The sequence below is a fragment of the Delphinapterus leucas genome, chromosome 18 (genome assembly GCF_059928025.1).
Source record: "Delphinapterus leucas isolate spDelLeu-1000000601 "Yukka" chromosome 18, BTC_Dleu_Yukka2, whole genome shotgun sequence".
Lineage (NCBI taxonomy): Eukaryota > Metazoa > Chordata > Mammalia > Artiodactyla > Monodontidae > Delphinapterus > Delphinapterus leucas.
Window position 1 is genome coordinate 78587207 of NC_143146.1, and position 14476 is coordinate 78601682.

Below are 14476 nucleotides of genomic sequence, written 5' to 3' on the forward strand. Positions count from 1 at the left end.
GATGGTATTTAATGGGGGGCAGAGTTTTAGTTTTACAAGGTGAAATACGGGGCTGGATGGTGGTGATGGTTTCATAACAATATAAATGTACTTAATACCATTGAACTGTACACTTAAAAATGGTAAATTATGGGAATCCCCTGGCTGTCAAGTGGTTAGGACTCCACACTTTCACTGCTGAGGGCGAGGCCAAAAAAATAAAAAGGTAAATTTTATGTCATGTGTATTTTACCACATAAAAAAATTTTTTGAGAAAGTTGGTTTTTTTGCGGTACGCGTGCCTCTCACTGTTGTGGCTTCTCCCGTTGCGGAGCACAGGTTACGGACGCGCAGGCTCAGCGGCCATGGCTCACAGGCCCAGCCGCTCCGCGGCACGTGGGATCTGCCCGGACCGGGGCACGAACCTGTGGCCCCTGCATTGGCAGGCAGACTCCCAACCACTGCGCCACCAGGGAAGCCCCTTAAGAAAGGTTTTATGTGTCTATTAAGAGATCCAAAAGGAAAAATTAGGGATAAGTAGGGTAAGGCAATATTTTTTTAAATAGTTGAGAATTTTCCAGTATTAAAGAAAGATATGAATTTCCAGAATCAAAAAGCATACTTAGTTCTGCACAAGATAATTAAAAGAAGTCCTCACAGCAAAAATCATAGTAAAGTGAAAGAATATCTAAGACACAAAAATTTCCAAAAGAGAAATTAAAGTGTTTATACAAAAAAGTCAAATTATAATAATTATAAACTTCTCATTAGGTACAATACATATCTGAATATGATGCAATAGTATTTTTAATGTGCTGAGGAAAGATAGTGGTCGACTTAGACCTCTATATCTACTTAAATGACGCTTCAAGAGTGAGAGCAGGGGCTTCCCTAGTGGTGCTAGTGGTTGGGAATCTGCCTGCCAGTGCAGGGGACACGGGTTCGAGCCCTGGTCTGGGAAGATCCCACATGCCGCGGAGCAACTAGGCCCGTGAGCCACAACTACTGAGCCTGCGCGTCTGGAGCATGCGCTCCGCCGCGATAGTGAGAGGTCCGCGACTGCGATGAAGAATGGACCCCGCTCGCCGCAACTAGAGAAAGCCCTCGCACAGAAACGAAGACCCAACACAGCCAAAAGTAAATAAATAAATAATTTTTTTAAAAAAATTAAAAAAAAAGAGTGAGAGCAAACATACACTTCCCGTGACAGAGGCTGTGCGGTTTCCCCATTGCCCCTCACTGAAAGAACGAATACATGCGATATTTCAACAAGCAGGAATATTAAACAAGAACCAAAAAGTGGCATTCAGGAAGCATGGTAGAGAAAGAACATGTGCATAAAAGAAAAAAAAAAGGAGAAGAAAAAAGAAAGAAAGCATATGTGTATATATGCTGGAAAATATAAATAATCATGCACTGCATGAATTAAAAGTGTGATAAGAATCATGTCTAATTGGAGGAGAGTTAAATTAAGGCACCCCCTGTGGCAAGAGGTGTAGGCCATGGCCTGGCGGTCAGCCTCCGTGGCTGAGGAGGCCACCAGGCAGCGGTGACAGCGGTGACAGCGGGCGGGCCAGGATGATGTCACCCAGGTTGGTTAGGACTGATGGCCTCTCAGCTCCAAATTCACCCTTTTGCCTCCCAGGTGAAATGGATTGGGGTCCTTTGGTGTTTTTTCTCCTCCAGCCGGCACGACGCCGATGCGGTCGGCGGGGGGCGCGTGAGAGCGCACTGCAGGAAGGAAAGAACTCGCACTGGCTGGATGTTTGACCTGCAGCCCGGAGGTGAGTAGATTTCCAGAAAGTTCTGCAGGTGCCGCCCTAAGGAGCATTCTCCGACACTCTGAGAGTTATGGTCACACCACACCCTACAGACCCTGCTGGTGAGGGGTCTTCCTGGGGGCTCTGCTTAGCCTTGAAGGTGGCAGCCGCTCCTCACGCTGTCACTCTGGTCTCGTCCCTCCTCGCCAGCCAGTTGCTGTCACCCAGCCTCCTGTTCTAGGAGTGAGTCACACCTCGAGGGCCAGGAGCTCTTCAGACCGTCCTCACTTCCCGTGCTTCCCAGACCCCCTCAGGTGTGGTGGCTCGTGACTGACTCACAGGAAGTTATTATAGTCACGGTGTGTTACAGAGAAAGGAGACAGGTGAAATCCACCCAGGGCGAAATGCGGGGGTCCAAAGGCAGATCTCCGGTTGTTCTCCCCATGTGGGAACATGGGGGGCACTGCCTCCCCGCCCCCGGGTGTGATGCGTGCACACAGTATAGCCAACAAGGCATCTCACCACACCCCCTGGTGTCTATGTTTTTATTAGCCATCAGTCACACTCTGCCCCTGTGGGCAGAATTAACTTCTAGTCTCCAGCCCTTTCTGGTGGCTGGGCTGATCCTCTGTCTCCACTTCCTCCTGAGCTTGGAACGGATGTGGCACAGCCAAAGCCCCCATCCTAAATCACACTCTCAGACTGTCTGGTGGCCAAAGCTCCAGGCAGACAAAGACTCCCCTTACTTCGTAGACCAAGAGATCAACTCCCAAGAGCTGAGGGTAAAGGCCAGACCTCCGTTCACTACACACCTGTTAACAGTTTATAAATTTTTATAATACTTTATTAGTTGGAATATTTATAGAGAGAATCTTTGTATTAGTAATTTCCTAATTCTGAGATAGTTTCTACAGAAAAAAAAATCAATTATTTCTCTTTAGTTACCAGTTTTCAAGATGATGAATTATTTTACAATTATCCTTCTAAGGGATTATTTTATTAGGATGTGATTAACTCAGGGATTAAAACATACATGATGGTTTTAATCCTCTGTAGTTATCATTTTTTGATGGTCATAATGTGTCACCCTGGTCATTTCAGCTTTGCTCCTAAGCCCTTTCGCTATGATCTGAGTCAACCTTCATGTTTCCTTGCTCTCTGTTATGACAAGATGTTCCAGGATCATCTGATACATTTCCTGCCCCACACCTGATGCAGTCATTTCTCCAGGGAGCCTGGGGGGTTTTTTGGTTTGTTTTTTTGTTGTTTTTTTTTTTTTTTGCGGTATGCAGGCCTCTCACTGTTGTGGCCTCTCCCGCTGCGGAGCTCCGGACGCGCAGGCTCAGCGGCTCCGGACGCGCAGGCTCAGCGGCCATGGCTCACGGGCCCAGCCGCTCCGCGGCATGTGGGATCTTCCCGGATCGGGGCACGAACCCGTGTCCCCTGCATCGGCAGGCGGACTCTCAACCACTGCGCCACCAGGGAAGCCCCGAGCCTGGGCTTTTTAGTGGAAAACGATTTTAGTGTGACTCGAGCCTCACCAGCGGCACATGGCAGAGGTGATGGATATTACCCTCTTAATTAGGCTGCATTATATAAGGACCCCTCTTAGCAGACTGCAGAGATATTCTCTTTGCTGGCTCAGTGAAATGAGCCCTTATTTGGGGGGAACCTACACGCCCAGGACTCGTGGGCCACCTCCAGGATTTCCAGACAGCTTCTAGCTGACAGCCAGCAAAAAGCTGGGGCCCTCAGTCAGACAGCCTTCGGAAAATGAATGCTGTAAATGCCTGAATGACCTTGGAAGTGGGGTCTTCCCCAGTCACACCTACAGATGAGAATGCAGCCCCCCCGGCCCCCGATCCCTAACTGTAGCCTCGTGAGACCCCGAAGCAGAGGACTCAGCTAAGTCCTACCTGGGTTTCCAACCCAAAGACACGGGGGAATAATCATTGCATTCTTTTTAATTTAAAAATATATAATTTCATAGTTTTGGATAACAGAAGTCCAAAATCAGTTTAACCGGGCCAAACGCGAGGTGTTGGCGGGGCTGCGTTCCCTCTGCAGGTTCAGGCCCAAACCCATTCCTTACCACTTCCAGCTTCTGGCGGGCACCGCACACCTTCACTTGGAGCCACAGCATTCCAACGTTTACCTCCATGGTCACGTTGCTTTCTTCTCTCTGTGTGTCAGATCTTACACGGATCCCTCGTATAAGGATATATGTGACTGCACTTAGGGCCCACACTGATTCTCCGATAATCTGCCTAATTCAAGACCCTTAATTCAATTACATTTGCAAACTTTTGCCATATAAAGAAACAGTTACAGATTGCAGGGATTAGAAACTGATATCTTTGGGAGACATTATTCAGTCTACTACAGTTAGTGAGACCCATTTAAAGTTGGCTCATGTGTACTTTTTAAAAACTTTTTATTCAAGTCTTTTTTTTAATTACACAGTATTCAGGTTGTCTGTCTCTCCATGTGTGAGTTTTGGCAGGTTGTGTCTTTCAAGGAATTGGTCTATTTCAAGTAGGTTATGCCCAAATTTAATTGGTTTCTGCTCTAATTCTTATTTCTTGTTTTCTGCTTACTTTTTATTTAATGTGCTTTTCTTTTTCTAGTTTCCTTAGATGGAAACTTCTTTGACTAATTGTAGATCTTTCTTCTTTTCCAGCATATGCGTTCAGTGCTATAAATTTCACTCTAAGTACTACGTTCACTGTATCCCACAAATTTTGGTAAGTTGTATTTCCATTTTCATTTAGTTCAAAATACTTTAGTTTCTTTAGGGATTTCTTCTTCACTCATGTTATCTAAAAGTGTGTTGTTTAGTCCCCGTTTGTTTGGGGATTTTCCAGTTATCTTTCTGTTATTTAATTCTAGGTTAATTACACTGTGGTCTAAGATCAGACACTGTAGAATTTCTATTCTTTTAAATTTAAGGTGTGTTCAATGACCCAGAAAGTGATCTACCCATATGAACTTGGGAAGAATGTACACGTTAAGAGCTGTAAGTCTTCTTGGAAAATCGACTTATTAATGCCCTTCTTTACCCCTGTCTTTTTTTTTTTCCCAATATTTATTTATCTGGCTGCGCCTGGTCTTAGTTGCGGCCCTCGGGATCTTAGTTGTGGCATGTGTGTTCTAGTCCCCTGACTAGGGATTGAACCCGGGCCCCCACTGGGAGCATGGAGTCTTTTTTTTTTTTCACATCTTTATTGGAGTATAATTGCTTTACAATGGTGTGCTAGTTTCTGCTTTATAACAAAGTGAATCAGCTATACACACACATATATCCTCATATCTCCTCCCTCTTGCGTCTCCCTCCCACCCTCCCTATCCCACCCCTCTAGGTGGTCACAAAACACAGAGCTGATCTCCCTGTGCTATGCGGCTTCTTCCCACTAGCTATTTTACATTTGGTAGTGTATATATGTCCATGCCTCTCTCTTGCTTCGTCCTAGCTTACCCTTCCCAAGTCCATTCTCTACGTCTGGAAGCACGGAGTCTTAACCACTGGACCATCAGGGAAGTCCCTACCCCTGTCTTTTGCCTTTTGGTATGCCTTATATGTCTCGATTGCCAGACATAATATGCTGGGTGAAAGGAACTGCTGTGATTAGGCCCTTTGTAATGAGGTGGGGAGAGAGGGGAAGCCATCCAAAGCCCTATGACTGGGTCTTGGTCTTAAGGAGGCTGTGAACTGGGGACTGTGAATTTCACAAGCGTTTTCTGTTGTTTTATTTCTTCACCATTTCCCGGGAGAGGATGGTCAGGGTGGGCTGGAGTTGGATATTTGCCTTCTCTCAGGTGAGAGGCCAGAGGGCGCTGAAGCTGGGTGTTTCCCTTCCCCCAGGTCAGGTTAGGCTCTGGTTACATAGTTTCTCCTGAGGGCAGGTTGTTAAAAAGAACGGTGTGCTCTGGCTTCAAAACGGTTCCCTTTCCCTGCCCACTGCAGGAAGCAAGAAGGGATTTTTCCTGATATTTACTGTAAGAACCTGGTCAAGCTCCTGGATGTAAAACTCACAGAACTGTGCCCACCCCCTTCCCCGACTGGGTCCTCTTCAGCTTTTTAACTCTCAAAATTATCCACACTGAGGGACTTCCCTGGTGGTCCAGTGGTTAAGAAGCTGCCTTCCAACACAGGGGACACAGGTTCTTTCGGGGAACTAAGATCCCACATGCCGCCGGGCAACTAAGCCCACGCGCCACAACTAGAGAGTCCACGCAGCCAAAAATAAAAATAAATAAATATTAAAAAAAAATTATCCACACTGAGCCTCCAGTCACTCTTCAGGTTTTCCGACCATAGCACTGGTTCCCATGGGCAGTTCCACTCCCAGTCTTGCTCCGGCCAACCAGGACTCCCTGTGTTGGACGGTCGGTTCCTCCAGTCCTGAGGGATGTGGTTTGCCTTGTGTCCTCAACTCACTTATGAATCCTGGAAGAGTTGTCGATTTTTCGGTCTAGTTAGCTTTTCATTTGTTTTGAGGACAAAGTGGCAACTTCCAAGTGCCTTAGATGTGGAATCAGAAGTTGAACCCTGACATTCTTCCTTGTAGTTTTGATTTACTGTGCTCTAGTGATTACTGATATTGAGCATCCTGTCACGTGCTATTGGCAACTTGTATATCTTCTTTGGAGAAATGTCTATTTATGTCCTTTGCCAGTTTATAATTGGGCTGTTTTTTGCTACTGAGTTTCAGGAGTTCTCTATATATTCTGGATATTAATCCCTCACAGATACATGATTTGCAAATATTTTCTCTCTTTCTGTGGGTTGCCTTTTTACTCTGTTGATAGTGTCTTGTGATGCCCCCCAAATTTAATTTTCATGAAGTCCAGTTTGCTTTATCTTTTGTTACCTGTGTTTTTGGTGTCATATCCAAGAAATGATTGCCAAATCAATATTGTGAAGCTCTTACACAATGTTTTTTTCTAAGAGTTTTAGCTCTTACATTTAGGTCTTTGATCCATTTTGAGCTAATTTTCTATGTGTTGTTGGGTAAGGGTCTAGCTTCATTTTTCTGCATGTGAATATCTGGTTTTCCCAGCACCATTTATTGTAAACACTCTTCTTTTATCATTGAATGGTCTTGGCACCCTTGTCAAAAATCATTGACAATGTATGACTGAGTTTATTTCTGGATTCTGGATTCTGTTGCATTGTTCTATATGTCTAACTTTGTGCCAGTGTCACACTGTTTTTTGTTTGTTTGTTTTTTTAATTGAAGTATGTTGATTTACAATGTTTTGTTAATTACTCTGTACAGTAAGGTGATTCAGTTATACATATATATATGTTTTTTTAAATATTCTTTTCCATTATGGTTTATCACAGGATATTGAATATAGTTCTCTGTGCTATACAGTAGGACCTTTTTGTTTATCCATTCTATATATAAAAGCTTACATCTGTTAACACCAACCTCCCACTCTATCCCTCCCTCAACCCCCTCCCCCTTGGCAACCACCAGTCTGTTCTCTATGTCTGTGATTTTATTTCTGCTTCATAGATAGGTTCATTTGTGTCATTTCTAAAAATTTTTTTATTTTATTTATTTTTGGCTGCGCCGGGTCTTAGTTGCAGCATGTGGGATCTTCGTTGAGGCATGCGATATCTTTCATTGCTGCACGCAGGCTTTCTCTAGTTGCAGAGAGCGGGGGTTACTCTTCATTGCGGTGCACGGGCTTCTCATTGCGGTGGTTTCCCTTGCTGCAGAGCACGGGCTCTAGGCATGCGGGCCTCAGTAGTTGTGGCTCTCGGGCTCTAGAGCACAGGCTCAGTAGTTGTGGCGCACGGGCTTAGTTGCTCCGTGGCATGTGGGATCTTCCCGGACTACGGCTCGAACCCGTGTCCCCTGCATTGGCAGGTGGGTTCTTAACCACTGCGCCACCAGGGAAGTCTGATTACTGAACTTTTATAGTAAGTTTTGAAGTCAGGAAGTGTCAGTCATCCAGCTTTCTTCTTTTCCAAGATTGTTTTGACACTTTGGAGTCCCTTGAGACTCCATATGAATTTCAGAATGGATTTTTCTATTTCTGTAAAAATGTGACTGAGATTTTGATAAAGATTGCATTAAATCTACAGATTACTTTGGGTAACACTGACATCTTAACAATATTAAGTCTTCCAATCCGTGACCATAGGATGTCTATTTATTTATGTCTTTTTAAATTTACTTCAGCAATGTTTTGTAGTTTTCATTGTATAACTCTTTCATCTACTTGGTTATGTTCGTTAGGTATTTTATTCTTTTTGATGCTACTGTAAATGGAATTATTTTTTTGTTGTTGTTGTTTTGGCTGCACCGTGCCACTTGCGGGATCTTAGTTCCCCGACCCAGGATTGAACCCAGGCGACCACAGTGAAAGCGTCAAGTTCTAACCACTGGACTGCCAGGGAATTCCCTGGAATTGTTTTCTTAATATCCTTTTCAGGTTGTTCACTGTTAGTGTACAGAAATGCAACTGATTTTTGGGGTTTGAGTTCGTATTCTGTTACTCTGCTGAATTCATTTATTAGTTTTTTTAAAAAATTATTTATTTTTGGCTGCATTGGGTCTTAGTTGCGGCACGTGGGATCTTTGTTGAGGCATGCGGCATCTTTTGTTGCCGCATGCAGGCTTTTCATTGTGGGGCGCGGGCTTCTCTCTAGTTGTGACCTGCAGGCTCCAACGCACATGTAGTTTGTGGCACACAGGCTCTCTAGTTGAGGTGCGCAAGCTCAGTAGTTGTGGCATGCAGGCGTAGTTGCCCCTCGGTATGTGGGATCTTAGTTCCCTGACCAGGGATGGAACCCGCGATCTGTGCATTGTAAGGTGGATCCTTTACCACTGGACCACCAGGCAAGTCCCCATTTGTTAGTTCTAAAAGCTTTTTTTGTGGAGTCTTTAGGGTTTTGTGTATGTAAGATTATATGATCTGCAAAGAGAGATCATTTTACTTCTTCCTTTTCAATTTGGATATCTTTCCTTTCTTTTTCTTACCAAATTGCTCTGGTTAGAACTTCCAGTACTATGTTTAATAGTAGTGGTGAAAGTGGCATGCTTGCCTTGTTCCCGTTCCTAGAGGAAAAGCTTTCAGTCTTTTACCATTGAGAATGATGTTAGCTGAGGTTTTTCATACATGACTTTTATTCTGTGGTGGTAGTTTCCTTCTCTTCCTAGTTAGTTGAGTGGTTTTATCATGAAGGGTGTTTCTGCATTTTCTGAATCAAGATGGTCTTGACGGTACAGTAAGTACCACAGGACTTAGATTACACGGTACTCTCATCAATCCATTAACAGTGCTTTTGTCTCATTGATCTGTGTCTGTCACTCAGTAAACCTGTGCCTTTACCATTCTCCAGAAGAAATAATCAAAGGGGGCTCAATCTGTTTTTAAAAAAGAAGGAAAATCATGTTAGCCGTATTTCCAGAAATCATGGTCATGCGGTGTTTCACCAACTTCTATTAAAACCAACAGCGTCGGCTGCAGTCCCACCGACTGCCGCCAGGGCGGCCTCCCCGCTCACCTCCTACGTGACACCTCGGGACCCGCACAGCCTGTGATGTGCGCCCGGGACAGAGGTGGTAGACGACGAACAAAAGCAGAGCCCCGCCGCCCAGGTGGCTCCTTAGTCGGAGCTCGCCCGACCTGGCCCAGCCCGGTCCGCACCTGCGCTCCCTCCCGCCGCGGAGCCGGCCCGGGGCCTCGTCCGCCTGGGGACCGACGAGGGCAGAGGCCCGGGGGCCGGCCCAGCCCTTCCGACAGGCGGGCGCCCCGCTCGTGGACCCGCAGCCGCCTCCATCTTGGCTGGCGGAGGCGGGAGCGGCATCCGGGCCGGGCCCCGTCGCGCCGGCCGGGGCCAGGTGTGGAGCCGGCAGAGGGCGCTGTCCTCGCGTCCAGGCGGCGGGGCCCAGCCCGGGCCGGGACGAGTCGGAGTTGCCCCGAGTTCCCCCCGCGGCCCCGACAAGATGGAGGACGTCGTCTCCTCCCGCAGCCATGACGGGAGCGAGGGACGCCTCCCCACCGGGCTGAGGCGAGGGAGAGCGCTTCCAGCCTTCGGAGCGCGCGGGCACCCCCGCCGCCGGCCTCTCGGCCCCCGGCTCCCGCCCGCGTCGCCGCAGCCCCTGCCCGCTCGGCCCTCACGGGGCTCCCAGACACTGGACAGGGAGGGGATGGGGACATCGAGGCCGCGGCGATCCTCGGGCGGCGTCCCTCGCAGACGCTGCGGGGGCAGGCGGCCCGGCTCAGGCCCTCGGATCGCCCGGGGCCAAGCCGAGGCAGGTGCAGCGAGCACGCGCGTCTGCGACCCGACTCTCACGGGTCGGGCTGGGGTGGGGCCGGGGAAGGAGGAGGTGGGGGTGGAATAGAGGTTCGGGGGTGTGGCCTGTGCCTGATGGACAGGGCGTCGGACCACCCCCTCGAGGGGGCGTCCTGGAGGCAGGTGGGCGCAGCCAATGGACGGGCCCGAGCCGCCCGGCCCGCCCTCCCCTGCCCTCAATGAGGGCGTGGGGGGCGGGGCCTTCCGGGCCGCGATGCTGCAGTCGCAGCGTCCGCCTCCTCACCAGCGCTAAAGCCGGGAATGGACCGAGCGGAGTTGCGCTTGTTGAAAGGCGCGGGGTCTGGGGGCGGGGAGGTTCGTTCCGCGAAGCCGCAGTCAGAACCGGGTGAGGCTTGTCTCCGCCTAGTCTCCAGCCCAGAACCGCCGACAGTGGGGTTGGCCGGGAGCGGCGCAGCCTCCGGAGGTGGAGGCGGAGGCGCCGGGAGGCGGAGATGGGTGAGGGCGGTCCCCGGAGCCTCCCACTGACGCGGGACAGGCGCCCCGCGGCGCGGCCGCCGTAGCCGCTAGCGCGTCGGGGTCTCGGGCTGCCGGCGGCTCCGCTGATGTCCCAGGCGCCTTGGCGGGCGGCCCGCGGGCTGCGGGAGTGCTGGCGCGGCCGCGAGGGCCGGGTGAGGCGGCCGCCGGCGGCTGGGGTCGCTCGGGGCCGTCCGGGGCGGGGGCCGGCGGCGGGGGGGAGGGGCGCCTCCGTGGGTGCTCGGGGCCGCGCTCGCACCGTCCCGGCGGCGGCGACGGCGTGAAGTCCCCAAGTTTGGCGGCGAGGGCGCGGGCTCCCCGCACCGGTCCCCTCCTCTCCCGCCGGGGCCGCGGCGCGCCGCGTCTTTTCGTCACAGTTTATCTGGGCGAGTTTCTAATGGCGGACGCGGAGCGGGCAGGTCTCGGGCTCCGGGCCAGTGCGGGGGTTTCCGCCCCGCGGCGACGCGAGTTGCCCGCGAGTGGGTCCGGGCGCGACGGGGCCGGCGGAGGGTGGGCAGCATAGGGGGCTAGGATTCCCCGCTGGCGTCCAGATTGCGCTCGCCCTCCACCTCCCTTCTGTTGTTCATAGGGACCGTGTAGTCTCTTGTGGTCGTGGCGGGGCCTTGCTGTTTGTACCTGGCGTCTCGGCGGCATTGCGTTGGGGGAGGGGGGGAGAACGCGGAGACGCCTTGACCTCTTGTCCCTTTGCTCCGTCTCGCTGGTGGTTACGAGCCGGTGCTGCGTCCAGGTTGGCTAGCACTAAATCATTTGTCATTCTTCGTTCTAGGACCAGGAATCGCCTTCAGGCCAGTCTGGTGGACGTTTGTCTGAAGCTGAGGAGGACCGCGCCGCCACTGTGAGTAGTTGTCCCCGCGTTTCTGTCCAGTACCGTGAGCGCCGCGCCAGGGTGCGCCTCTATGGCGCTTGCCTTTCTCTTACCTTCAGCGGGTTTCTGGGGCGGGCCCTGTCGCCAGAGCCAGGCCGGGCTGATCCCTGGGAACGCACTGGGAGCGGGCGCTGACATTTTACACCGATTGTATTCTCTAGGGTTCTAAAACAAGAGTTAAAGGTAGGTCCGTTTTTAATGCTTTCTGGTTAGCTTTGGGGGTTTTTTTTGGCTTTCTTATGGATAGAAATAATTTTTTTCTTCATCGCTGGATTAAGAAAAATTACTGAATGTACTGTCGTCAGGTCGACGGAGGCGATACTTCTGCGTGAGTTTGTCGTCCCTTTGAGGAAGATTTATTTGTGTTTACGCACCCTGGCAGCTCTCTAGCCAGGGTCAAGTCAGGAGATAGTCTTTAAAAAAAAAAAAAGAGGAGATAATCTAGTTCTCACTCTAGCCGTGATTCTGAGACTGACCACGGAATTGGTAGTGACAGCCTCCATTATGAAGTTAATGTGTTGTTTCCTTGTTACTAAGAAGTAACCTATGTGCTGTTCACTTTGGTACAATAAAATGCCCAGTGCTCTGTCAGCTGTTCAGTTAATGGCTTTAACACCAATCCTTGCCTGAATCAATAATTTTATTAAGAGTTTGAAAATGATGATTTTTTTTTTTTTTTCTAAATCTGATTCTCCATGTATTATCTGGGATTCTGTATAGTCTTAGGTCCTGCCTATTTTGTCCTTTTGGATCAGTTTTCCACTGGTCATCAAAAAGAAACCTGTGATTAGTGCATCTCTCATAGTAGTGTTCCTGCCTTCCCTCTGCCCTTGTAAATCCTTGACAAACTTGGCTTTGCACGTAGGCTGTTAGGCGTCACAGCACACTTCATTAGTTAGACAGCTTTTAGGAATGGATATTGTTTCAACTGGGTAATGTTCATAGGATATCTGAAGTGCTGATATTTCACGTTACTTGATAGTTTTGTGAGATGAAGGGATGTGGGTAGGATGCTAGAGCTATGAGGGACCTTCATAGGGAAAGGGAACTAGCGGGGACTTAAAGACTGGCAGGAGATCAAGTCACTGACTCAGGTAGTACCACTTAGAAAAGCCACTTTTCTCAGCAGTGTGTTCCTAGCGTAGTTGAGCGCAGTGTGCAAAGGACTAGGTTTAGTGCCAGCCAAATTGGGGTTCACATCTCTGCTCTCTTACTACTTTGGCAAGTGCAAACTAAATAAGAGTCAATAAATGCATCTTTATAAATGCACATCTTATTCAATTAAATACATTTTTATTATGTACATTTTATAAGTGAGTAAATTGTGTCTGTCTTCCCGATTGCTATGAAGATTGTAAATCGCCGCCTAGCCCATAAGTTATGTGGGACACACACACACACACACACACTGTTAATGGTGGCTGCAATTCTTATCTTTGTTTTGTTTCCTGATATTTCTTCCACTTTATCTTTCAACCCTTTTACTGAGTTTTCCATTTCTGCTAAGCTTTTCATTTCCAAAAGCTCTTTTTTATACTAGAAATATTAGTTTTATATGGTCTTCTGCTTGTCATGTATCTGTCTAGAGTACTAATAGTTTGTGGGTTTTCATTTTACGTTTTCTTTTTCCTGCCTTTTTTTCTTTCCTTTGTGTTTGTTTGTTTTTTTTTCTCTTTTAACAACTAATTTTCTTATTAGAAGATTTTTCCAGATAGTTCATAATTCTTGACAGGTCTACTCAAGGTTAAGAATTGGGAAATGGAGAATAGATTGGAAGAGTGAATGGAACTTTCAACTTGGAGCTTCACTGTAGGATGGTTCTTTTTTGGCCAGTTGATGGAGAATCTTTAAAGTCGTTATTTTTAGGTCTTTCCTTTTTCGTGTTCCTAATTCCACAGAAAGGAGTGTTTCTGAGAAAGAAGTTTTCCAGGGAATAATAGTCTGCTGCTTGCAAGATAGAAGTCTGGATGCCAGCTCTCTGGAAATCAAGTGAGAGAGGGGGCATTTCATATGCATGCTATTGAAGCATTCACCAGTGCCTGGTGAACCTGAGACAAAAACCTTATGTTCTATTCTCTCCAAAGAATAAAAGTCTAGAACTTGGGCCAGGGTGTCATCACCAAAATAGAGGGAGGGAAGGGATTTGGGATTTCACATCCTCCTGTTTTAGCCACCTGCTCCTTAGTCCCGTGATACCTGGAGCTATAGGCTTTGAGCCTCGTGAAGATTCTGAGCATAAGTCAGGATATTTCTCAGCCTTTTCCATCACTATTTTAGAGTTTGGCTATCTCAGCAGAGTTGGTTAACTGCTTATCCACCTGCTCTTTAGCTTATCAAATTTTGTTCCTTTTGTTTCTTCTTTTTGTTTTTCTTTTCCTTGTCAGTAGGAACTTTACTGTTGTTATGGGGGTTTTAGAAGGGATTGAAGTTAGTTGTGTGTGATCAGTCTACAATCTTAATCCCTACCAGGCTCTTGATTTCTAGATAGTAGTTTTGTATTTAGACACTTAAGTAATTCTCTTGCTGTTTGTCATAACTGTTCATTTGATTTTTCTTTTTTCCTGTTTCATTACATTTGTGAGTAAAACCTCCAGAATCATCATACATTTTTATTTTGTTTCTGATTTTAAATGGGAATGCTTGTAGTATATACTCACTATCATGAAGCTGGCTTTGGAATTGATATTATTTTTAGGTAAATATATAAATATTTTAATATTAAGAAAGATCTGTTCTGTGACAATATTAAGTCCAGAGGTGCTGTAGAACATGTCATAAAACTCATTAGTGTTCAACAGGTTTTTGTAGCATGCATCCTTTATCTTTTATAGAGCCGCAAAAATATAGGTGTGCTTATAGGTGGCCAAAAGATAAACCTTTGAAGCAATAATTAAATAATTGAAAATACTTTCTTGGTGATTTTAACATTTGAAGACTCATGAGCAGGTTAGTTTACCGTTCTCATCACATACTAATCTTGTCATATTAATATCTCACCATTTCTATTTTAGCAGCTGTTTTTTTAACTGATTCGTTTTAATATGTAAGTTTTACTTAATTGTA

The 14476-nt window shown here is 47.5% G+C and overlaps 2 protein-coding genes across 3 annotated transcripts in view; one reads left to right on the forward strand and one right to left on the reverse strand.

The window, feature by feature from the left end:
- Window positions 1–7278: 7278 nt before the first annotated feature.
- LOC149746886 (uncharacterized) lies at window positions 7279–10520 on the reverse strand. The gene is made up of 2 exons (XM_089899792.1): window positions 9262–10520; window positions 7279–9121 (listed from the first exon to the last, which is right to left on the reverse strand). The coding sequence occupies exons 1-2, from the start codon at window positions 9915–9917 to the stop codon at window positions 9106–9108; spliced, it is 672 nt and encodes a 223-aa protein (XP_089755918.1). The 5' UTR covers window positions 9918–10520; the 3' UTR covers window positions 7279–9105.
- ZMYM5 (zinc finger MYM-type containing 5) overlaps window positions 10218–14476 on the forward strand; it is a 32754-nt gene continuing 28495 nt past the window's right edge. The window contains exons 1-2 of one of the 2 annotated variants that reach the window (XM_089899790.1): window positions 10218–10399; window positions 11315–11383. In XM_089899790.1, coding sequence (XP_089755916.1) covers window positions 10233–10399; window positions 11315–11383 — 236 coding nt within the window. In that variant the 5' untranslated portion in view covers window positions 10218–10232. Of the gene's footprint in view, window positions 10400–10538; window positions 10683–11314; window positions 11384–14476 lie in introns of those variants that run through there. The other variant, XM_089899791.1, reaches the window with a different exon arrangement.